The sequence below is a fragment of the Podarcis cretensis genome (assembly GCF_951804945.1).
Source record: "Podarcis cretensis genome assembly, chromosome: 2".
NCBI classification, from domain to species: Eukaryota; Metazoa; Chordata; class Lepidosauria; order Squamata; family Lacertidae; genus Podarcis; species Podarcis cretensis.
Genome location: NC_137171.1, coordinates 31,969,579 through 31,994,450, shown reverse-complemented (window position 1 = coordinate 31,994,450; position 24,872 = coordinate 31,969,579). Strand labels below are relative to the sequence as shown.

Here is a 24,872-nt window from a genome sequence, read left to right as displayed (position 1 = left end):
TTTAATTATCATCAACAACCTGGTCCTGAAATTCCCTGCACCTACACAACAAATACAGCAAAGTAGTTCTACAAATTTCCACGCCTACTTCATGTTAGTTAAACAACAGCATGGCTGGAGTGTGTCTCTGCTTTACCCACCGCCCAAACATAATGTTGCACACAGAGCAGCAGAATGGGCAACAGAAAATGGTGCTTGCAATTTTATTCTGAAAAATCCGTTTTGCTGGGCCCTGTCTTTCAGCAGCTTCACATGAAGGAAAACAGAGCAACCCCACTTGCCTCTCAGCCAGGTGAAGCAACTTTCTGAAGGTGGAAATCACAAGTCCTTCATCGCTTCCCACCTGAAATGCAAACATAAAGCAACTGTGAAAGCAACCTCTACTACAAACTTTGATATAGTGGAGCTTCCAGCTGCTGAGCTTTCCAGAGCCTCCCAAATGATAGGTCCTTTCAGACTGAAAAGTACATAAGAATATTTTAGGGCTCTGCTGGTAGGAGACTAAACAGGGCCACGTTTTACAGGGGGAGACAAGCATGGCGTACCATGCCTAAGATGGGTAGTGGGAAAGGAAAGGAAAACTCTGATCTGCTTGAGGGAAATTCCTTCCCAGCCCTAAATCAGGATATTCAGATACGCACTTAGCTGACGAGCCAGACTGCCGCACAGAATCTTTTTTAGGAGCAGTACAATGGCTAGGAACAAGTAAGGTAAAGGTAAAGGGACCCCTGACCATTAGGTCCAGTCGTGGCCGACTCTGGGGTTGCGGCACTCATCTCGCTTTACTGGCTGAGGGAGCCGGCGAACAGCTTCCGGGTCATGTGGCCAGCATGACTAAGCCGCTTCTGGCAAACCAGAGCAGCGCACGGAAACGCCGTTTACCTTCCCTCCAGAGCGGTACCTATTTATCTAATTGCACTTTGACGTGCTTTTGAACTGCTAGGTTGGCAGGAGCTGGGACCGAGCAACAGCTAACCCCGTTGCGGGGATTCAAACCACCAACCTGATCGCCAAGTCCTAGGCTCTGTGGTTTAACCCACAGCGCCACCCGCGTCACTGTAATACTTAAGAAGGTACCTGGCAGCTTCAGCCACTTTGGCACTTTCCCAGATGGCGTCCTCCTTACTGGTGGCTGTGCTGCTTCAGGAGCCACTGCTGCTTCTGAGTGCCCTCTTGCCACGCTCCCATCAGTCTCATTTGGTTTAGGTAGGGAACTAAGAACAGGATCTGAATTTCGCTTAGTGGGAGGTGCTGATTTAGACAACCGCCTGAGAGAAAAGGTAAGTATTAGATGTTCATATGGGTCTTCCAGTTGCTAAGCTTAATATTCCAAAATGTAAATCACTGCAAATACTGTTGCAAAAGCCAGAGGTTGCATATCAGCAAAAATGCCTTCCAATCCCTATGGCTTTTGATACTACAGGGGTCTCTCTTCATTCATTTGGGGTGTTCAAAGCTGTCAGTGGGAGAACACGTGTAAAAGCAAGCTTTGTAAACTGCTGGCAAACTCTTCATTGGGCAAGGCAACAACTCAGTGGAATGGTCTCCCTTGGGAGGTGGTAGACTCTCCTTCACTGGAGCTTTCTAAGCAGAGGTTGGATGGCTATCTGTCATGGATGCTTTAGCTGAGATTCCTGCATTGCAGGGGACTAGACTAGAGGATCCTCGGGATTCCTTCCAACTCTGCAGTTCTATGATAACTCACTCATCCACAACAGCTTCAAAAAGAATTACTCACACTACTTACCTAGCTACTAAGATGTCAGCTTCAGAAGGGGACACAGCAGATTCCAGGAGGTCCGACCTCAGATAATCTGTTAAACAGACACACACCTCACTCAAAGTTCTTGTCCTTCAGAGCTAGGAAGCCCCATGATGCAACTCTGTTATTTTGTGAAACCAGTAGCCCCAACAAGCTGCACTAATCCTCTTCAGTACTCTTCTCCCAACCTGTGAAACATTTATCTCAACTTCTAAGATTGTGTATTTTAGAACACGCATCTGCCTATCAGATCCTATTCTGTGAACTAGTTGAGTAAAGACTGCAACATTACACAAAAATAGAACTGCCAGACAGGGATGGTGTCTCCCCCTGCTTGTATATGTTTCTTTTATCATTTAGTTCTTGGCAGTTTCTTAGTAAATTGAACCGTTAGGAGAGACTACCAGATGTTATCTTCAACCTGCAGCACAACCCTACTCTGATCTTCCCTGCAGACAAATCCCCCTAAAGCCCATCCAACTATGGTGGTCAGTCCTGCTGCATTTTAAAGATGTCCAGAACAGTATCCACCACACAGACATTTGTCCTCAGATTAACAGTGAACCATGGCGAGAGACAACTGTGAAATGTTCACGTGGACATTTACTGTATTAGTGTCTGGTCCAAAAAAATAAGTTAGATGCAGAAGATATACATAAAGTTGCCATACTTTGGACCCAACTTTTACTTAAGGTCTAAATACCTACCCTGAAAAAGTGTGCAATTCTGCACACTAACTGAAGATGGGCCAATTCAAAAAAGATAATACCTCACCTATTTTGCATGATTAAGATTTCTATAGCTGTTAGCTAACTCAAGATACACACAATAGGACAAAGAGTACTCCCTAGCTGAGTCAAAAAAGAATTGAGAAAGGGGTGGTACATAGGAAGCACAGATTTTCACCTAAAAACAGGCCTCACCCCCAAATTGGAAAAAAGCCACCTGTGACCCAAGATTTCTACAGCAAACAATGGCACTAAGAGTCAGTTCATTTCACCTTAAACCAGAGTGGGCACTTCCCTTACAATCATTTCCATACTGGACTATCATTTAATTTGTATCAAACAAAAAGGTTTCATGAACCTCTAAGAGCCCTGAGCTATAAATATCCACTTATTTATGCCCAACACATTAATCAGAGTTCAGCCACCATAGCTGAAACCATGGACACAGTTCATCTAGATGCTCATGTAACAACTATGCAGAGTTTCTTATGGAGAGGAACAAGATACGTGACTCACCTTTCTGCATCTCAGATCCAAAATGTACAATGGCAGCAGGGAAGAGGTTAGCCTATTAACAAGAGAAAATATCCAGGGTTAGAAGAAACACAGCCAGGGCCAGAAATGCCTCTCCTCTCAGCCTTGGGAACATGCATGCACAGAACAGTACTGTTGCCTTGAAACTTAAAAGTGGGGAAATCTTGCTTGTCACAACATGGCTGGTTTCATACATAACGCTAAACTGACTTAATGTTTACTAAACTGACTTAATGTTATGTGTGAACCCGGCCCAACAACTTCACAATGGTTTACTTACTGCCAACAAACTACACTCTGAAGCTATGGTTTGTTGCAGCAATGGTTTGAACCTTGGTTTGTTCTAACAGTGACCTGGCATTACTCCCAGGATCCATCCTTAACCATGGTTTGTTTGACCACCCCATCCTAGATGATGCTTACCAAACTGTAAAGGAAAAGGCAAGAGAAGCAGGAGAAGCAACAAACCAAACTGGGAAACCAAGTAATCATTGTCCGCGGGACAACTTGTGGTTAACTTGTAGACTTTTAAACAAATGATGGCTTACCACTCTGTGCAAACCAGGTCACCACATTTCAAGAATACCGAGAATCCACCATGCTGGCAACAAAGCCCTTTACATATGTGTAGGCAATCACAAGATAGCCCAGCCTTTCCTAATCTGGTGCTTGCCAAGTGTTTTGGACTACGATGGCTGGCCATGCTGGATGGAACCGATGGGAGCTGGGAGTCCAACAACATCTGGAGGGCACTACATTGGAGAAGTCTGGTGTAAGATGTTAAGTGTTGATGAACTGACTGTGCTGCTAAATTCAATACATATGTAAGTGGAAAGTTGCCCAGAATGTCCAGCACAGTCACATTTGTTTTCAAAAGAGAAAACTTAAATAATGGGGATTTGTGGATAAATAATTAAATGTAATATCTTGACTTTCTACATCAAGCACCCAAGTTAGCCAACAATATATAATACAGGGCAATTAAAAAAGAATCCTATAAATATGAATATACAACAACAGCAAATGAACAAGATTTAGTTACCATCTATCTATGTATCTACGTATCTATCTATATTTAAAAGGAAGTTGAAAGGTAACATTCATTTGCTTAGAGGGCAGCTGGGTGCCTTGCAAAGCTCAGTGCTTGTGAGTCCCTCCTGCCACCCCTTGCTCTAGAGATACCCACCATCTTAATTCACCCAGAGGCATCTATAAATATAAATTAGGACAAGCGGGTGTCATGGGCACGTACCCAAAGTCTTTTAAGTGCCGGGCACTGCTTGTGGGGTGGGGAGAGGGAGTGAGGAACATGTTCTAAAAGTATTAATACAAAATTTAAGTATGTCAGAAGCAGGACATGGAGGCAGTTGGACCATTAGATGACAAAGGAGAGAAAGGATGCTAATAGGAAGATAGGGAGATTGCAGCAAAGCTGGATGAGCAAAAAATAATAATACTGGATATCTGCTAATAAACCACTTTCCTGGAAATGAGGGCATCTGAAGATCTAAGTCATGAAGGGGGGAAGATGATGACATTCTAGGACTTACTGACAAATTAGAAACTTGGCTCACTGGGTCTGGATGGAATATACCTGAGAATTCTTAAGTTATTCAGGATGGTGAAAACTCAAGCTCCACAAGGATCTTTCCAAACTAAAGGAGCAACATGGCAAATCCTGTTCCATGTAAACATCTACAAAGGTGGCAAAAAAGGTGAGGCAAAAATTCCCAGCATCATAAGTCTGGAAATCTTATGCTTCCCACCAAACACATCATTCCATTATCAGTGTTCTTGATGGAGAACCTCTGATTTGGGTCCAAAAGCTATGTATTGGAACAAAAGAGGACAGGATGGTGTTATATTCACTTGCCACAGAAACCACGTTGCTTCCATTATTTGAAGCGACTGATGTGAAACAATGTCAGGATATACTAAGAATACGCCTGCATAACAGTGACCACAGAATGTCTCTTCTTGACCCATTTGCCATAGACTTGGAATGAGCACCTGAGGGGCGGATGTGAGCATGGGCACTCAAAGTGGCCGACAACGTCTAGCTCCCAGGAAAAGCCCGCACTCCCTGCCCTCCTCAGCACCAGGTTCACCTCCTTTCTAGCGACGAGGTCTTTCACAGTGCCAACCTGACATCCTAGCAGTAGGAAACAATATTTATTAGGCCCCTTAAAAACATTTTCTTTCTCAAGCAGCGGGACCCAGGGTTGCCAGCTCCACCAGAAGCCAGTCACAAAGACGGCTCTCCGTAAACTTTTTAATTAAAAAGTACCAGACACAGTTAAGAAACCCCCAAGAAAACTCTTACAAAAGCTTTGATGTCCCCGCTGCCTTCATCTGAAGGGATCCTACTATTTAGGGAATGGATTAAAAAAAGAAAAAGAAAAAAGAAGGTCCCCCTCCCCAAACCTCTTCACATACACACTATCCTTTTCACGCCAGTCCCAACATTGGAAAATGAGGTTTTTGTAGCGTGTTAGTGTTGGAATTTTTTAATAACCTCCCCTCTCTTTTTCCCCTCTCCTGCCCAATTATCATGATGAATAATTAACATTCTGAAGGAGATAACTAAGCACAGCATCTCGGAGCTCAAAGCCCTTTAGTTCAAAGCCCTGCCCTTTTCTCTTCGATTCTCCAGTTGCTGCCACTAAAACTTCCTTGTCAATCAAGCTCTGGGCACACACATCAAAGCTTCATGTGGGAATGGCCCCAAGGGGTCAGAGAAAATTCATGGCAGGGCCTGTGAGTGAGGCACAAAGAAAGAAGGGATAGACAGAGCGCAGAGGAACACAGTTCAAGAATGAGAGACACACGAGGCACAAATGCTGCAACACACACACACACACACACACACACACACACATCATGCCCCGATAAGAGCCGCTACCCTATTTTTACTCAGAGGTTGACAAATAAGTCCCGCTTTAACTTCTGAGCTCCTCCTCTCCCAACCAATTCCCACCACTGGCAAGACATCAGTCCAAAGCTCTTTTAATTGGAAGAGACTTAAAGGAATGGGACAGCAGCTCGTAAGCACACAACATTCTACCTCCTCCAGACTCGTTTTTTCCTCTCCCCCTCCCAGCTCTGCATCCCTTGCCCACCTTTTTCCCTTCCTAGAGTTTGGCCAATAAAAACCTCCCCTCAAAGGGGCTTCTCCACAGCTCCCTCCTTTACTTTTAAGGCTCATTTGTGTGTCATTTGTCTGCTTCCCTCTGCCTGTTGTATAAATTACACGGGAATCCCAAAGACACAACACGTTCCATGGGTGAAGGAAAGGAAAAGTATATTCTCTCAATAGGACCAATTAAATCCTTTCGCCTGCAATGCACAAAAATCAGCAAAATGATCATGGACTTTCAGGGTAGCTTTTGAACACGTTAAAAAGATTTACAGAGAAAACAACTTCATTCCACCTCTGCTTTCCTTCTCTAAATCCACCTTGCCACTGAACTCTTGCACATTCCTATCACTTCACTGCTATGGGATAACACCATCTGATGGCATCTCCATGCCATTTTCATTTTTCTGCCATGGGACAGAATATTAAATGAAAACAGAAGACTAGAGGCCACTTCCGATTTTGCCGCTGGCAGCAACTGCTTCCAAGGAATGAGTCACTCAATGCTGCCTCTGGGCTATGGATACCTTTGGCTTTGGAATGATTGGCCCTGCTCCTGCCTGTTTTCCGGGATAACACATTAGGATCAGGAATTCTCCAGATCTTCTGAAGATCACATTCTCATTTTGGTTATATTTTCGATTAACGGCCTCTGGAACACATGAAGGAGTAGAAGACTCCAAAATCAAAACCCAAGTTAGAGGGCGAGTAGCATCAGGCCTTCCAAAACTAGATTTTAGAAAGAACAGATGGTGCCTAATACAGGAACTTGTGTTATTTGACACTCGAGCCAAGGGTAGTCCAGTAGAGTGCAGTCCAACCTCATTTGTACCATTCTTTCTCAGAAGAACCTGCCAAGCTTTATATAAACATATACGACTATTTGCAATTTAATGGAATATTGCAGGGTCCTTCCACAGCATTCATCTCTGTCTTCTTACACAAATGAAAGCAGCTTACCAAATTAAGTTGGTAAAGTATAGAGGCACACGTGAAAAGATGCAAAATTGAATGCTCTTAAAAGCTGATATTGATAGTCTTGGTTAAAAGGGAAGACTGTGACAGATCTGTGCTATCACAGCATCTCAGCTTTGGCCTGGAGGTAGCAACACATTAACAACAAAAGAACTTAGGAAGTGCCTTGCAAGATCAGACTGGGGGTCCATCTACTTCTGTATCCAACAGCAGCTAGCCAGATGTTTCAGAAAGCTTACAAACAGGACATGGAATTAGTCAGCATGTTAAAACGTTAACACAGACATCTCTGCATAAAATACAGGATTTAGATGACTAGACAGTTCATTTAAACTAGCTCAAGGTACACGTAATGCGGGTGGTGCTGTGGTCTAAACCACTGAGCCTCTTGGGCTTGCCGATCAGAAGGTCAGTGGTTCGAATCCCTGTGACAGGGTGAGCTCCCGTCGCTCTGTCCCAGCTCCTGCCAACCTAGCAGTTTGAAATCATGCCAGTGTAAGCAGATAAATAGGGACTGCTGCAGCAGGAAGGTAAACGGCGTTTCCGTGCTCTCTGGTTTCCGTCATGGTGTTCCATTGCACCAGAAGCGGTTTAGTCATGCTGGCCACATGACCTGGAAAGCTGTCTGTGGACAAACGCTGGCTCCCATGGCCTGAAAGCGAGATGAGCGCCGCAACCCCATAGTCGCCTTTGACTGGACTTAATCGTCCAGGGGTCCTTTAACTTTTTTTAAAGTTAAAAATGCCAATACACATTTTCTCCTCTTATGAAGAGCTCAAGAGGTCTTCACCGATTGCTGTTAAAGTAGAGTGTGCTGCAAGAGAGCTCAAGAGTGCCTTGAAAAGGTTAGCTACCGTGTTGCACACATTCACCACACTCTGGTGCCTCTTGGCGTGGGGAGGCCCAAGCAGCAGCAGAAGCAGCCTCTCCCCCCCTCCCTGCTTTATGAACTAACAGATGCAGGGCAATCCCAGAAAGCTCACCACTGTCCAGAAAGCATGGTCTGAATCCTAGGCCCTGACTGACACAAGGCTAAGGGGAGGGATAATGGGAAGCAATATTGTCTGGGCCAGGCATGGCCAAACTTGGCCCTCCAGCTGTTTTGGGACTACAACTCCCATCATCCCTAGCTAACAGGACCAGTGGTCAGTGTTGATGGGAATTGTAGTCCCAAAACAGCTGGAGGGCCAAGTTTGGCCATGCCTGGTCTGGGTTATCTTGCAAGGAAAGGTGCTCCTACAGTGCTCTGCAAAATGCTTTAGTACAATGCCTCCCATTTTAATGTGGGGTGAAGGGGCTGCAGGAGAACTATTCACCAGATATCAAAGTTTGAGAAACTGCTGTTGACGGTGTAATTCTATGCATAACTACTCAAAAGAACTCCAAACAGAATGCAGGCAGAAGAAATGGGGGACTGATTCATCTAGCAAGCCAAATTGCCTTAGTGTTATGCTGAATCCCGCCCCAGAGAGAGAAACACTCATAAGCTATGAAATCAAAAGATGAGAGTCTTGTTTCTTTATGGCATCACAAGTCTAAAAAAAGAAACTTGTGGATAAAAAAACTGGCAAAACCCAAGCTACCCTAGAAACTAGAAAAGTATTTCTAGAGTTAATATAAATCAATCAGGACTGCATGTGCAAAGTAGAATCTCACAGCTCAGAAACACCCTCTCGTTTGATGGTAGCAGCAGTCTGAGCCTTCTCACTTCTCAGTCACAAAAGAAAGAGGCCTCCAACATAATAATTTTAAGAGCTGCCTTCTTTTTAAAGGGAAATAAAATAGTGTTCAAAGTTTTAATGCATTGGAAGTTTCCTCACCAGTCCTGGAGTACATATCACATTATTCTCCCCCACCATTCTAATTTAGAAAGGCTGTTACTCTCTGCCCCTATTTCAAGAGCCTTACTGCCTATATTAAGCGGGGATAAAAATAACACCAATCATTTGGCACATTTAGCGTGTTCTGAGCGGTCCAAACTTTGCTACATAGACTCTAATGCTAGATGAACTGAAGTGAGGTGAGTATCAGGTGAGCAACAACCGAAACAGGCACCTGAAGCCGCACCTCATAGATTCAAATGAGAAGCCACTGAAAAAGTGCAGCTGGGAGTGTGGGAGGCAACTGGGGAGCCCATGACATGCTGGAGAAGCCTTGAACATGGTCCTATAAGCACATTGGTCACAATGATCTTTGTCAGCATGCTAAACAGAGGCAATTACTTGAAGCAACATATTTCTTCCTGGATCTTTATATTACAGTATATGCATTATAGTGGAAAGGCTGCACACACCCACACGCCCCCTCCAATATTTCAACAGCCTTTCTTTTATAAATCCTCCTCCCTAACAACTGAGGGACACACACACACACTCCTACAACAAAAGGCTGCTGCAAAAGGATGCAATTCACCACACTGCTACTTAGTTTGCCAAGTTCGTTCAGAGACCTTGAGATCAGGAAGAGGCTGTTGTCTTCTTCTTTTCTTTCCCCCCCTTTTTGTTTGGAGGGGTGGGGGCGGGTGGGGAGTTGGAGACAGGGGACAGGGACTTGCAGCTGCCAAAAGAGGAAGCATTCTTTCCGTTACATGAGCTGAAATGATTAGAGTGCCACAGGTCCACTGTTAGTTTGATGTTTAAAGATTAATAAATAAATGAGGGCTTCAAAGGGGACATGCGCATGAATGCAGAAATCCAAGCTACCAGCATGAAATACCTCACAACACCATCCCCCAAACACACACACACACACACACACACACACACACACACACACACACTCCTTCAAGATACACAGAAATCAGCACTTGGAAAATTCAATGGGGAAGCTAGCAGATCAAAAGCTTCCCTGACAAGCAGCAAAGAGCATCTCCGGAAAGGAAACAAACATGAGAACCACCACAGTCAAAGGGACGTTGCCTAAACGGCCTTGTCTCATTTAATACCCAAGAAAAAAGCTTTCCAAAGCAGAGGAGACCATGATCAAACAGAGAGTGAGTGTGAGGCAGCTGGAAAACAGAGGCTTAAGTCTTTTACCTTTTATGAGATATGGTCTGAAAGGGGAACTTTTACACAAGGGTAAAGTAAGTGGAGACAGTCTACGTAAGATACTCCCAAGCCAAAGTACAGCAAGTTCTGACCATGGAGTACTAACAGTATTAGTACTGAACATATCTGGTCTGTTTGGGCACATGGGACCACCCAGGACAGACAATCATACCAGAAACTAACATGTTTAGTGGCATATATTCTCTGCTAAGAGCAACACAGAGGGACAGTAAACAGACTAAGACTTGACATACAAACTGGAAAGGTGCAATATTCACTGTACTTGCTGTTTTTGCTCTCTCTTTGGTTACACAGGCTTTGTCCAGACACAATGGGAAACCATGGTGTCCCATTCCATCTGAAGCACAGAAATGAAGGTTCAATCTTCAAAAGGTACCTTGTGCATCTGGAAACTCAATTGCCAAGTTTGTCCCTGTGTAACAAGTCTGTTTGTATCTGAAGAAGTGTGAATGCACACGAAAGCTCATACCAATAACAAACTTAGTTGGTCTCTAAGGTGCTACTGGAAGGAATTTTTTTATTTTGTTTCAACTACGGCAGACCAACACGGCTACCTACCTGTATCTAAGTCTACTGGAAGATTCTCAACCTGCATAGGCTTTGCCAGCATCAGATTCACTGACTCAAAGATGTGAGCGCACCCAAAACCGCACCAAAGAATATGAAAGTAGAACAGCAATGAGAAAAGATCCTCGGCTCGTTTGTATTTTTCCTCTTGTTGACAAAGCCAAGAATAGCTTGATTCAACACTTGGAGAAATGTTAAGATACACTGGAGGGGGGGGGGAATAAATATTTAGATGGAAGCATGTGGGGCCTCTTCAGCTCCTTTGAAGATGGGACCACAGTTGTCTGCTGCCTTTCCCAGACTCTGGGATGCTTACCTCTCTTCACTGCTTCCCAGCACAAGCAGAGATCTGTGAACTGGCCTTTCCTAAGCCCCAGGACTGAGTCATGCCAGTGTGTGTTCCTTGGGGTAGAGTGGGGAGGGGGAAAGTCCAACTAGCTAAGAAAAAACACACACACAGCTGGAGCTTCAGGGACCCCTTGGCTGGAGTACTCGGCAGAGAAGCCTGCAGTTGATCAGTTCTGCCCTCGAGAACACTTTAAAATAATTCATGGGACATGGGGATAATGCAGCCAGCACAAACAGCAATAACAAAATATCAAAGCAATGCCTTGAAGTCTTTATGGGTTCCAAAAACTCCATGTTGCTGCCAGTCTGCACATTCGCCCTCCAGTAAATAGGCACACATTGCAGGACGCTCTCTTCAGATGCAACCCCTTTTCTCTTAAAGCAGACAAGTTGACAACATTTGTTTTCCTGGCTTTGATCCCACAGTTGAAGTCTCTTCCCCTTTCTGGTGGCTATCGGGTTTAACAATAGTAGCTCTAGATGCCTTTTCAACCTTGTAAGGAAAATAAGCATCAGTCATAGCCTTGTAATTCCAGCACTTGTTCACAGAGGCCCCTGCTAGGGTAACCATCTAAGGTATCTATATTCTTTCAGCCCATCACAGTGAGCAAGGCCTTCCCAGGGTGGGGGTAGAGGAGGAACTCAACACCCCAAGACTTTCTAGAAACAAAAGGTATCAGAAATCAGAAAGGACTCAGGGTCCGGTGACCCTTATCACTGCCTGTTTCAAATAATGGGATTCCTGGAATAGCTTGATGCATCTTCAGACAAGAAAGCTTGTTAGATAGCAATGGCTGTTTTGGTCCCAAAGGTTTGAACAGAAAAAAGCAGACAAAATGTTAAGACTTATTATAGCAACTTAATACACAAGCTTTGAGGACAGAACACATCAGGATAATTGGAAAGGTAGCAAAATCTTGGCTAGAAAAAAAGTAAGTGACTGCTCTTACTCAATGACTGCTGATTGCAAAGCTGAAAGCATGTATTATTGATCGGTCCGTTTCAAGGGTGCACAACTCAAATACTAAGAGACACTTTTATAGTTGTATTAACTTAGCAGGGCTACTCTGTTAGGCTTGCAAAGGAACAAAATTTTATTCCAATTTATTTTATTTTATTGCTCAGGGTTCTCTTTTTAAAAACAATGTCTTGTTAATGCCTCTTTTCTCTGCGTGGCCCACAGCATGTTCCTGGCTCTCTGCATTCCTGTTAGGCCTCCTTCTCTCTGTCTGAAGTGCCACTGGTCCATACTCTTATCTGCTATTTCCTTTTTTTGTTTTCCCCCTCCAGAAATCTCCTTGCATCCCTCTCCATCTTACAGCTCGCTTTCTCTCCCGTTTTAGGTCTATGTGAAGCCACTGCTAACCAGTATGGGAAAGGGAACAGCACATACTTTCCATGTGAAAAGTTCCAGTTTCAATCCCCGGTATCTCCAGGTAGGGCTGAGAAAGACAGTTTGAAATCTCAGAGACCTACTCCATAGCACCCTCGTTTCTGTACCACTGCAGGTTTCTTACATCCCATCTCTGCTACCCACTCCCTTGCACACTCCCCTTCCCACTTGACTTGTCTCATCCCCCACCTCCCCAGCAACTTCCTTGCTGAGTTTGGCAGAAAGAGAACATAAGACTTTCCTTCTCCTAGGAATTCATACAAGGTGAGTGGGCTATGCACCAAAACTGGTGCCAACTGGACCGAATTCAGAGAGAGGAGATGCTATGAAAATGTCCCAATGTAGTTATTCCCCTACTTGCCACTTTGGATGCAATTGGGATTGCTCCCTTTGGATGTTCTCTCACAAAAATAGAAAGAAGGTGCTGTTAACATTAAGCATTTTGAGTTCTCTCAGGAGGTCACAAATAGCTATGGAGTGGTTCATAGCTGGAACCACAGGCCTTATCAGTTTCAAAGAGTCTGAAAGAATGATGTAGATGTCCTGGCTGGGCCACTCACTTTCTGATCTCTCTGTCCTCAGCATAAAAGAAACATCATGTAATAACTTTCAGAAGTCATCCCTGAGAATCAAGATGAATCTCCTTTGTTCAGATAAATGCAGTGGTGTAGCGTGGGTTGTCAGCACCCGGGGCAAGGCAAGTAATTTGCACCCCCTAACCCGTGGATTTGCGCCCCTAACCCTAACCCCCAGATGTTGCACCCGGTGCGGCCGGCCCCCCCTGCACCCCCCACGCTACGCCACTGGATAAATGCAACCAAAGCTTGTCAGCACCCTTTTGCAAGGTTGCTACTTTTGCTGGCAAGACTTTAGTGCGACCGCATGAGATAGAAACGAGTTCATGGAACAATGGCAAATCCAGGCTACACTGAACCACACACCATTAAATGGCATTTAAAGTAGCCTTCTCCAACTTGGGAAAAATGAGGATGCTTCACTCTCATACCTGCCACATCAGCCACTGGAATCCTTTCCAGACCTTCCCTGCTTTTCTGTAGTTTAGTTTTTCTCCACTACAAACAACCATGAGGTTCTGCAGCAAAAGCTAGGATTCTCAGGACCAGCCTCCAAACAATATATTCTGATATTGAAACGACAGTGACCATGTATGTACGGGTCTCCCGAGCCCGATATCTGGCCTGGGTTTCTGCACTGTAATATCAACTGAGACAGTCCTTCATCTCTCCACTGTAAGTTAAGGCTGGATGCTCTAGAGTCTAGTCCAAGGATGTTGGCACCTGCAGCCCCTTGTTATTGAATTTCAACTCCCATAATCTTTGACCATGCTGGTTTGTGCTGATGGGAGTTGCGAGGGCCAGAGGTTCCCCACTCCTGGTCTAGCCTCTTCTGATGTCCTGACAACACAGCATGAAAGTGCAGAGACCTCAAGAGAACAGAGATCTGATGATTCAAGCCCAGGACAGACATTTTCTGAAGATTCATCATACTAGCTATAACCCACTTGTTCCAGCAGGCCTTTGTCTGGCGTTTCCATAAGTCTAATTAGCTCCTTTTTGTCAGTTAATCCATGTTAAATTAATTTACAAGTCTCTTAGAAGACTATTTCAAATATTATAGAGTGGTTTTGTCTATATTAAATACGGAAACTATTAAGAGCAAAGGTTGGTGTTTCTGTGCGTTTCACTTCCATCTCCATGTGTACACAAAACCAACACAGTTTATTTTTTTACAAAAATAAGAGAAGTCTCTGTTCCAGTTCCCACATTAGTCACATGCAGACTCAAAAGCAGGAGTCTGCACAATACATATCCACTCCTGTGCCCATGAGTTTGCCGCTCAGCAAATAATGCTGGAGAAGGCAAACAGCAGGGTTCCCCACCTCAGCACTGCCCCTCACACTAGTGCCGAGACAGGTCCAATAACACACACACACACCCCTCCTTCCCAGGAACACAGGGGCTTAGGCAAAACAGCCCGATTAGGACCAGCAGCCTATAAAAAGGGCATCCAACAATAACAGAGTTGCCAGGGACATGAAAGCTGGAGCAGCTTCCGCACCCATTTCTCTCCAGAAAAGAAAGCCCCCTTCAGCCTCTGCCAAGCTTTCAGATCTCCGGTGGCAGAGAAAGGCTATCCAAGCAGAAGCCATTACAGCATGGAGCGTACACTGACTCAAGGCAAAAAGGGGGAAAGAACGAACGGATGAATGCATGTTTATACTGGTGATAGGGAGCAAAATGGCATCTAGAATCAGCCAATCTAAACTAGGAAAAGGGAGAGGCAACCCAGGAAGTTATAGCAATGTGATTGCAATCTCCCCCACCTCAAAAAAAGGAAGAGAATAAGGAATAAGTTGCTTGTTTGCTCCTGTTTTGATGCACCTGAACAGTGCACATGTTCATTTCTAAGCTCTACTGCAAGATGCTAGGCTGCATTGTATGTGCATCGGATGTTTTCCTAGGGAACACCCTAGGATCAGCCGGTGCAGTCATCCTGAGTGGGGCTTACGCACCTTTTAAGGAGAATTTGGGTGCAGTCCTAATACTCTAGGCAACATGGGCATTTGTAGTTAAAGCACTGCAATTTTCAGTACTTCGGCTATGTCCACACACAGGTTTGTCAGTGTTTTCACAGGCTGTGTTTACTCACAACTATGCAGGGTTCTTATTCATGAGTAACTACTCTACTGGAGGGTAAACATTCCAGCCCACTACTTGAAAAGGGAAGACTGGGGTGCTTAGGAATAGATCTGCTTGCAGGCAGGAGTCCTTTACAAGTACATCCATGAGCAGATTACTGTACTTTGCATCGGAGGGCTAGGATATTTTTTGTTGGTCATTCCGCTCCTTTCTGTATGTTGATCACACACAGTAAGAGAACCTACTGGGACCAGAAAACACCAACCGCCCACTCTTGTACTCAAATGAAACATGAGCTAGAAAACCTGCCATTAACTCTGCTCAAGGACTGTGTGGCCACTAACTTCACACTGTTTGGGCTCTGCAGCACTAAGGCACACAGGTCCAGCCATTTGTTGTTGAAACAGATTCATTAATCTAATTAAACACCCTGCTGATATACTCCCACCGCACTCAGATTTGGAGGTAAGGTGGTCTTTATCCAGGTCTCATTTACACAGGTTACTACTACCCCTTAACCTGCCCAACTCATACCTACTATCACTTCCCTGTAAATCATATTAAACCTCTGATAATTCTATATACCGGGACTTACCTATCTAGCAACCAGGAGAACTGACAAAACTGAATAGTGCTGAAAACTACAGAGCTTTCTGTGCAAACACTGGTGATACTAGAGCACTGGATACATGATCAAATTCACTGCTATTCATCACTCTCCTTAAAAATTTGGAGGTTTGGGAAGAAAAAATCTTGAACCTCAAAAGCTATCTATTAAAACCACTTAATTCTGAAGAGTGGCCACCATCATTTATGTTCAAGCTGTCTAGCCTGGGCTGCTTTCACATTCTCCCAGCTTTTTCTAACAGTCACATTTGATACAGAAATTTCCAAGAAAAGTGAAGTTTTGAACAGAATCCTTCCTGTTGTTTTGGAAATGAAGATTTCCAAAATACTTAAATATATATATATATATATATATATATATATATATATATATAGAAAGGAAGGTTTATCAAAACATCCTGGCCAGCTCCCTGACCTCCAACTTATTTTGCCAGCTAAAAAGCTTGAATACTTTAAGAGGGCTGACCTGAAACTAGGTTTGAAGGTTTGGAACTAATAGACTTTGAATGGGCGCGAGGGGGGGAACCCCCACAGATGCTCACACATTGTGCTGCCAACCCTCAACTTGCATCTCTCTGAGAGCAATCAATGCTCTCTAGTAGATAAAATTAAATGTGGTTGCCTTAGTCATCTGAGGGCAATGGGAATGTAGAGGGCCAGCTAGATTGCAGGGGCTGCTGAAACAGACTGAGCTTGTCATCTGCAAGAGGCTTCACAGAACAGGTGCTGGAAAAGGTGTCAGGGGCCACCAGTAGAGGAGGAAGCTGATGCAAGGCATTCTGGAATGGATGAATGAAAATGCTTCACTGAAGCACTTCTGAACTGTGAAGCAGCTGAAAATAAATGGTGAGCAACCTGGGAAAGCTGTGCAGCTACTCTAGAGAACATTGAAACACATTCAGTCCAAAACTCATTATTGTGAAAGAGGGCAATACCGAAAAAAGGGTCACAAAGATGATAGACAATCTATGTGTGTGTTTGTGTGTGTGTAAAATTGCAAACTACCATATTTTTCGCTCTATAGGACGCACCGTCCCATAAGGCGCACCTAGTTTTTTGGGAGGGAATTAAAGGGGAAAAAAATTATTTCCCCCCTAGGAGCGGGGCAGGGGCAGGGGAAGCCCGAGCTTCCCCCGACCCCAGCCCCCAGAACAGGCAACTCTCCGCAAGCCATGGGAGCCCAGCCTTTGGCATGCAGGCAACTCTCCGCAAGCCATGGGAGCCCAGCCTTTGGCATGCAGGCAACTCTCCGCAAGCCACGGGAGCCCAGCGCGGGCTCCCACGGCTTACAGAGATCTGCGCGAAGCCTGGAGAGTGAGAGGGGTCAGTGCGCACCGACCCCTCTCGCTCTCCAGGCTTCAGCGAAAGCCTGCATTCGCCCCATAGGAGGCACACACATTTCCCCGTCATTTTTGGAGGGGGAAAAGTGCGTCCTATGGGGCGAAAAATACGGTAATCATAATCAGGATTAACTTTCTGGAGGTAAAAGCTGTTTGACAGTGGGATGGACTCCCTTGGAAAGTGATGTACCCACCGCCATTGGAAGTTTTTAAGCAGAGGTTAGATGGCCATTTGTTGTGGATGCTTTAGTCTCTCAGGAACTGGAGACTCCAGATTGTGAATGAAGTGTTCAGATAGCAGAGACTTTAAACGGACCATCAAAGGAAGATCACTATGAACAAGACCATTTTTGACAGTGATAATGTTTGTGATATTCTATCTGTGTTGAATTATTTTCAGATGTCCTTATATGGTCGCTGCAGCAATTATTGTCTGAACTTCTCTCCATTAACCTTTTGCTAACTCTCTTTATGAAAACAGGAATATTTGCTCAGAGACCTTATAGGTGGCAATATCAAGGAAACCACTTCGCTAGGGAGTTAAAGGTAGTAATACTAACCTAAGAAGTAACTCCCATTGAATTCAGTGAAGATTACTCTCAGGTAAATGGGGTTAGGATTGCAGCCTAAGACTCAAATCCTATATCTATTTGTCTGGGATCATGCTTGTAGTATCATTCAAACCTCCTGCCTGCTTACACAAAACACAAAAACCCTACTTTATGTGTAACAATAAAACTGCATATTAGAATGCTAAAAACTCTTAGTCAAAATTGGGTATATAGACCAGAAAGCCGCCATAGCTGGATCAAGGAGTGAGAAGGTACTAAACCTTCCCTTGCAGCTGTTGGTTAATATATTCAGAAAATGCACAAAAAAGAGAGGTGAAGAAAAGCATCCTAGGTAAAGAGGAAGTTAAAATCCAAGAAGTATTCAGATATGCAGTGGTGGTGATGCAAAAATCTATGTTGGGAAGCAAAGTTCAAGGACAAAGCCAACATGGGAGGTTGGGTGGGATGAGTATTCCTCCGTGTTCAAGATACCTAGAAGAGCCTGACACACACAAAACTCAATCCCAGCCAGTGCATTGTATGTAAGACCCAGAGATGAGTAGTAACATTACAATGAGGAGTGACTCCCCTGCAACTCCATGTCCCTGTGTGTGTGTCCCCCCCCCCCAGTGTTACTTTTTAATTTGATTATTTTCTCAAGAGGACAAAGGTTTTATACCCCACATTGATTAAAATGGGATAGGTCAAGTTACAATTGCTTTACAGGTCTGGTTTGGCCTATAGGCTGGGCTAAAGAGGGCCAAAACGTATAGAGAAACTTCCGTTTCCAGATACAGGTTTTAATCACTAGTTTAATCAGACTCCCAGTGTGACCTTTCCCTCCTAAGACTTCTCAGAACTCCACAGAAAACTTCTCTTATTTTCCTATCTTCCGACCACAATAAGCGTGTGGGAATCGGAGATCGTGTTGGGTGGCAGCTGTGGGCAAGATGGCACAAAACAAGGGAAGATGGGAGGAGCTGCTTTCCCAATGAGTGGGAAAGTCGCCCAGTTCAAAGGCACAAGGGACCTTTCCACTGGCACTTCTGCTATTAATTAAAATATTTCAGTGGCTTTGAAGGGGGGGGGGGAGAGAAGAAGGAAAGGCACTGAACTGACTGCTCCCCACCAAGATGACATTGTGACTCAGAAAGAAAAGGCACAGAGCTTTCTGTTCCAGCATTGAAGGGCTGCAAGCACATCTGAGCAGAGGCCAGGCTCAGGTGCTAAATGGCTCTCAGGGTCATTCTGCACCACTGTACGATAAATATGTGTTTGCTTCTCATTTGCTGTGCACAGACATTATGTCTCTGCCCCCAATCCAAGGTCAAACTTCTGTTGGCCAAGAATCCAAAGAGCTGCTTCAAGCTCAGACAAGAGGTTTCTGCTAACCTCTTTTAATTCTTAAGGTTTTTCCTTCAAACATCTGAATTTAAAATCCCTGTCAGTTTCGAAAGCAGCTTGGCGCATAGCACCCAGGGAACTGTGGTGGTAGGGCAGGGGGATGCCTGCAGTTTGAGAAAAACAACTCTGGAGCTTCGTTGGGCTCACGGAACTAGTTGCATGCTTCTTTGGACAAATAAAGCGTACCTCAGAAAATATGACTACTTCCTTCAGACGGTGTGATCACTGCTGTGTGGAATATACTTCCACAAGTGTTACAGGCACCTGCTTGATATTTTGGTGACGTAACTAGTCACGGGCAAAACACCTCTTCCACCTCAGTCCAGTTTTGTAAATATTTTCCATCTTTTTTTAAAAAAATAATAATATGGAGGTTATGCATGTACCTGCTCTATAAATTCCTGGGCTGGAACACACAAGTTTGTTTTTGTTTTTGTTTCTTTACAGAGTGGAAAATTAGGCAGAAATGAAACAAAATAAGTGAAACTCAAGAGTACCACTTTCCCCACAGCAACACCCCACCATTTGATGATTTTTTTTCATTAACACTTAAAAAGCAAACAAACTCTGAAGGCTAAATGCCCCCCCCCCAATTCTGAAGAACACATCTAACCACATCTGGACTTTAAAAGGAGGCCAACAGTTGCACAGATACCCTCCCTCCCCGATCTGTTAAATGCCGGCAGAGTATAGTGCTACTGGCATTGGAAAGGGATTTGCAGAAGTATCTCATGAAAGTCAAAATGTATTTTGTGCACACTTTGATTAAGCATGCCGAAGGGGCCTCAAGACGGCAGAAAACACAACTAACCGCTACATCATGCCCGGGCTATGGAGTCACCAGCCATGAACAATAAAAGCACACCCATGCTGTAAAAGTGCGCAGGCCCGACACATTCCCAGGGGTCAAGGAGGTTGAGGCCAATGTAAGCATTGTGGCAACAAACAAAACACTATTAGTAAACCATACAGAGACAGACATGTTTTGGGGGGTAACCTAAGCTTCTTGGCAAGGAGTTGTGAGGCACTGTGTGTCAGAAAGGGGACAGGTCTTGAGCTTGAACGTAGGTAGCCATCGGTATTGGCTCTTTACACATTCAGTGCTCTGACAGCAGCTGCACTGGTGTCTCGTCCACATGGCCTGGCCAGGAAGTCATGGAATTTGGAAAGCTCCATTATAAACAACTTCAGAAGAGCTCTAATCCTTTCCTAATTCAATATGCCGCCTGAGAGGCTCTGACATACACTACGCAAACCGATTCCTGTTACACTCTGTATGACCTGTCAACCTCCAAATGACCCTTGGTATATCATACCCTGCGAGTGACAATTTTGGTCCTGCCTCGCTTTTCTTTGGGCAGGAAAGCTGCAGTCGGGTGAGGTTTGTTGGCTAGGCCCTTTCAGTTCCACTCAGCATTTAGCAAAACAAACCAGAGCTCCGCAGCTAGGTTCAGGCAAAAAGCCTTTTGTGCAAGGAGTTCTTCATCTCCGGCACAGTAAGCCTTCCTAAAAATCAAGAGCACACATTTTCAGGCCTTCCAAAACAGAGACAGACTGTTCGCTTGACAAGTGCGTACTCTCATCTGGGGCCCGGAGGCAAGGAGATCAAAAGAAAGGGGGGCAGGGGCAAAACAGAACAGGGTTGCACGGACCCGTAAGAGGGAGGAACTTCAGAGAACTTGCAAAATTACCTCCCCTAGAAGGGGGAAGTGGAGGAAGGTCGCTCCACTGATCCTCAACATTGATAATTAACACAAGCTTCTTGCACTCCATGAACAGAAAGAAGCGACTGGTATCAAGAGTCAAGATCCAAGTCACAGAGACATGGGAACACAGGGAGTTGCCTTCAGCTGTCAAGACCACTGGCCCACCTAGCTCAATATTGTCTACACTGACCGGCAGAGCTCTCTGCGTAGTGTAGCAGACGGCAGTCTTTCCCAGCCCTGCCTGGGGATTGAACCCAGGGCCTTTTGCATGCAAACCATTTGCCTACCATTGAGTCACAGCCTTTCTTTAAGATGCACACACCTGGGATGCAGGCATTATGGGGAGCTCACGTTCCGATCAATACCTTATGAAAAGGATATCCATATCACAATACTCGTGCACCCTTTTAAAGTGAAGCAATGTTGTCCAATTTGGAAAAGCCTCCAGGAATTCAGTTCATATAAGCAACATTTCCAGTTACCCAAGAATTCGGAGCATGGTGATCGCAATGCCACAACAATTCCCACATCTATCAGGAGGTACACACAACAGTCAGGGAGGGGAAAACCCCCTTTCACGAATCCTTAAACTTGTATAGCTGGAAGGAAACAGCCCAATTCATCAGCATCACCTCCCAGCTTCTGCAATCAAGGTGCTCCGTATGGTTAGTGTCACGAGACAACGAGAAAACGTTTTAATTTTGGATGTAACAGCCTTTCAGAATCTTCTCACAAGAACACTAGTGAATACTGTGGGCATGTGTAGCCCCTTCTCCTTTTATTTCAGCTGGCTTGCTTCTATGCTAAATAATTCAATTTTAAGCTGCGCTTATATGCATACTAACTCCAGAGAAAGCCCCAGTAAGCACAGTGGGCAGAATTCAATGTAGTGCTAAGTAGGGTATGTGTGGGGAATGAAGTCCATTTGTGCAACAAGACTTCACCTCCCCTCCATGCCCCCCCAAACCTGTTCTGTGGGTTCCACCGACCCTTCAGAGTAGATTTAGGGGATATGAATACAAGGGAGGGAAGTCCCATTGTGCAAGCTGACCTCATTCTGTGCATGTAACAACTCAGTTGAATTCCACCCAGTGGGGCTTATTTGCTTCACTCACGGCAAAAATGGCCTTGCCAGAAGCACTTATACTCAACAATGGGAAGCCCTTGTAACATGCCAGGTGCACAAGCAAAGGGAAGCACTTTAGACTCCAACTGCAGATTTTCACCTACCTTTGGCTTAATAGAGACCCACAGGAGGCAATTATTCTGGCTCTTAAAAGCAAAACCAGAGTAGAGGGCATTTTTGTGATAAGAAAAACAAACCAAACAGGAAGAGGCATACAGCCATTACCTGAAAGAGGGTCAAACTGTCATCATTCAAGATGCATCTGGGAGGTGTAGTAACTAAAGTAAAACACAAAGTTCTCATTAGGTAAAGAGAACAAGAAAAATATATAAAGCTCATTTAGCAAAGGGTTGGGGAATGAGAGGGAATAGGGGGGAGGAGAGAGACAGAGGTGCAGTCATAGCTCACTAGCTGTGGCAATTAAAATTAAAAGACCTAGATGGTGACAGTAGGCCTGGAGAACTGGCATTTAAAAAGTTATAAAACATAAATCTGAACTTACATAGATAGAACGACATCTCTGGATCTGCAAGCTGGCATTTCACAAAGTTCCTCAGAGCACCAACTGTCAAATAAAGCATGAAAATCGATGTGTGGATCCAAAGATATATTGTGAGCCGCATTCTTTTTACAGCACTGACCACATCTCCTTTGCTGCAGTGCTTAGAAAAGAAAACCAATGTAGTCACTGCTTTAAAGACACATGGAGAGGACAAAGCAAGAGGAGATGTCTTCATTGGTCAGCACCTATTTTAGGTTCACCAAAAGGAATTGTAACATCTGTCTATGCTTTCAAGCTTCATCACTGCACATTCTGTCTCTATAGCTGGAAGTCTCCTCCCCACACTATGAACACCCCAACACTGAGACTTCAGCATCCTTCAATGATGGGGGGGAAATTATCATCCTAATCAAGATCTGGCTTGGTTTCCCCAATGCAAAGTCTCAACAGTATGTTCCAATTCTTCTGCCCAGGAGTAAATGAAGAAACTTCCCTTACAAATCTTCCGTCTTATATTAACTGCCAGCACAAACCTGCTCTGCCCCCAATGAGCAATTCAAAAGGGTTTGTTTCCCTGAAAGGAATAACTGAAGTGGTGTTCAGTTTTGCTATCGGAGACCCTCACAAACGATTTTTCCAGGCTTTGCTAGACTGAAAGATAGATGGCGTAGCTAGGAACATGGCTGCTTCTAAATAGAGCAAAAACCCAGATTCAACACAAAGCAAAATGTCAGGGGACTGCCATCGGAACAGGGAAGGGAAGCAGAGGGGCAGTTGGGTTACAGTAAACCTCCGAAAATCTTGGGAAGCAGTTCCTCTTCCTGTGGTGGGGAAAGCCACACCTCCAGTGGGGAAGAGGGGAAGGGACCAGAGGATGCTGCTGGGAGCCTCAGCACCACTCCTGGTCAAGCCAGCCAGGAGGGAACCACGCTTCTTCCGTCGCCCACCCTGCACAGAGGTGCAAAACGCAAAGAAGGAAGGAAAAGGCTGGGGGTGACTGAGCTATTATGTTGGGGGAGGACCCGGAAATGACCACTCCCAGATTCTGCTAGCGATTGAGGCAGACATGAACTTGTGGTTCTGCACTGTAAATAGTTTTGCACCAATATAAAACCTGTAAAAGACAGGTCGGAGTCCTGACTGATTACTCACGAGCAACCACCATTGCCATCTGACACAAAAGAATGAGAAACACAAACAGTAGTTACCCACGGTCCTATCTGCCTTCTCCTGCCCCCCTTCAATATTCGAATCACTTCCCTCAAAAGGTATAGGCAACAATGGTAGTGTTTAAGTGTACAGCAGATAAACCAGCCAGCTATCTGTACAGCATTGTGTAACACCTCCTATCTGGTATGTTCTACCTGCCCCAACTCAGGATCCTAGGAATACAGGGGCTGACGCACACATCTCACGCCAGCAAGGCAGAAGATTCTGGATCTTACTTTAGTCAGGCCTGTGCAAAAGAACTATCACTTTAGAGTTCTCTCTCACAAGCCTAAGGCCAAAGGAGGAGCAGAAATTCATGAGGAGGAACGGACATCTAGTTCCGTAGATGGAGACAGATGCAAGGCAGAAAGCATAGTTGGGTGTGTGCCCTGCCATGCCGCAGGAAGTTCTAGCCTTTTGCTATTTAGAGGTGCAGGAAGCCTGGTTTTGCTTTTGGCCCCTGGCACATTTAAGAAGAGTGGTTGATTCAACTTCTCTTCAGTGTTTCCAGCTCCTTTTTTGGGCTCTGGTTGAAACTACACTAGACCAACACCCTGTTGTTCAATGGCCTCATCTGGGCATGACTAATGCAGCGGTAAGTGGCCTGGAAGATTTGTCCTCTTTAGAGCACAAATCTCAGCCCTTCATTCAGATCACAGTGCTTGAGTTTCAAGCTTTTAAAGCACCGCCCAAATCAAACAACTAGAGACATTGCAGTGTAACTATCTCAAGTCACAAACCTTAGCCTGGGAGCAAGGAACTTTTCTCTATTTCACTGCACCTTACTTGGGGGTGAGGCAGAAGCTGGGAGGGAGATACACTCTTACCTGTTTCACTGGGATGGAAGAAGCCCTGCAGAATGTGACGATCTGGGAAGTAAACTCTCAGTACCACCTAGTTGAAAACAAAGAGCAGGAGCCTACTCAAATAAACCTAAACCATGGTCAAACCAGCTCTGCCTTTGGACAAGACTAGCTCATCCTGAGAAACTGATGCCTTTTCATGAATGAACAACTGCGACTGGTTGACACTATATTTGGGGCTTTCAAGATACTTGAAAGGGCTATTTTAGAAACCCACACTAACAAGAAGTTGTCAGGAACAACAATGGATAGCTGGGGTAGCACGCTAGCTAAGACTGAGTTATTAATCAGGATGCTCCTTGTTCAGATCTTACCTCTGATATTAACTCACTTGGTGACCTTAGGCAAGGTGTTCTCTTTCAGATAGGAAATA

General features: G+C 44.7%; 1 protein-coding gene across 1 annotated transcript in view; it reads right to left on the bottom strand.

Annotated features, from left to right (window-relative positions):
• Positions 1–189: 189 nt before the first annotated feature.
• The window catches only part of ASPSCR1 (ASPSCR1 tether for SLC2A4, UBX domain containing), a 64,035-nt gene continuing 39,352 nt past the window's right edge, over positions 190–24,872 (bottom strand). The window contains exons 10-16 of the mRNA XM_079967685.1: positions 24,464–24,530; positions 22,428–22,490; positions 22,151–22,203; positions 3,007–3,058; positions 1,748–1,814; positions 1,078–1,268; positions 190–343 (exon numbers count right to left, since the gene is read on the bottom strand). Of these exons, the coding sequence (XP_079823811.1) occupies positions 330–343; positions 1,078–1,268; positions 1,748–1,814; positions 3,007–3,058; positions 22,151–22,203; positions 22,428–22,490; positions 24,464–24,530 (507 nt within the window). The 3' untranslated portion in view covers positions 190–329. The remainder of the gene's footprint in view (positions 344–1,077; positions 1,269–1,747; positions 1,815–3,006; positions 3,059–22,150; positions 22,204–22,427; positions 22,491–24,463; positions 24,531–24,872) is intronic.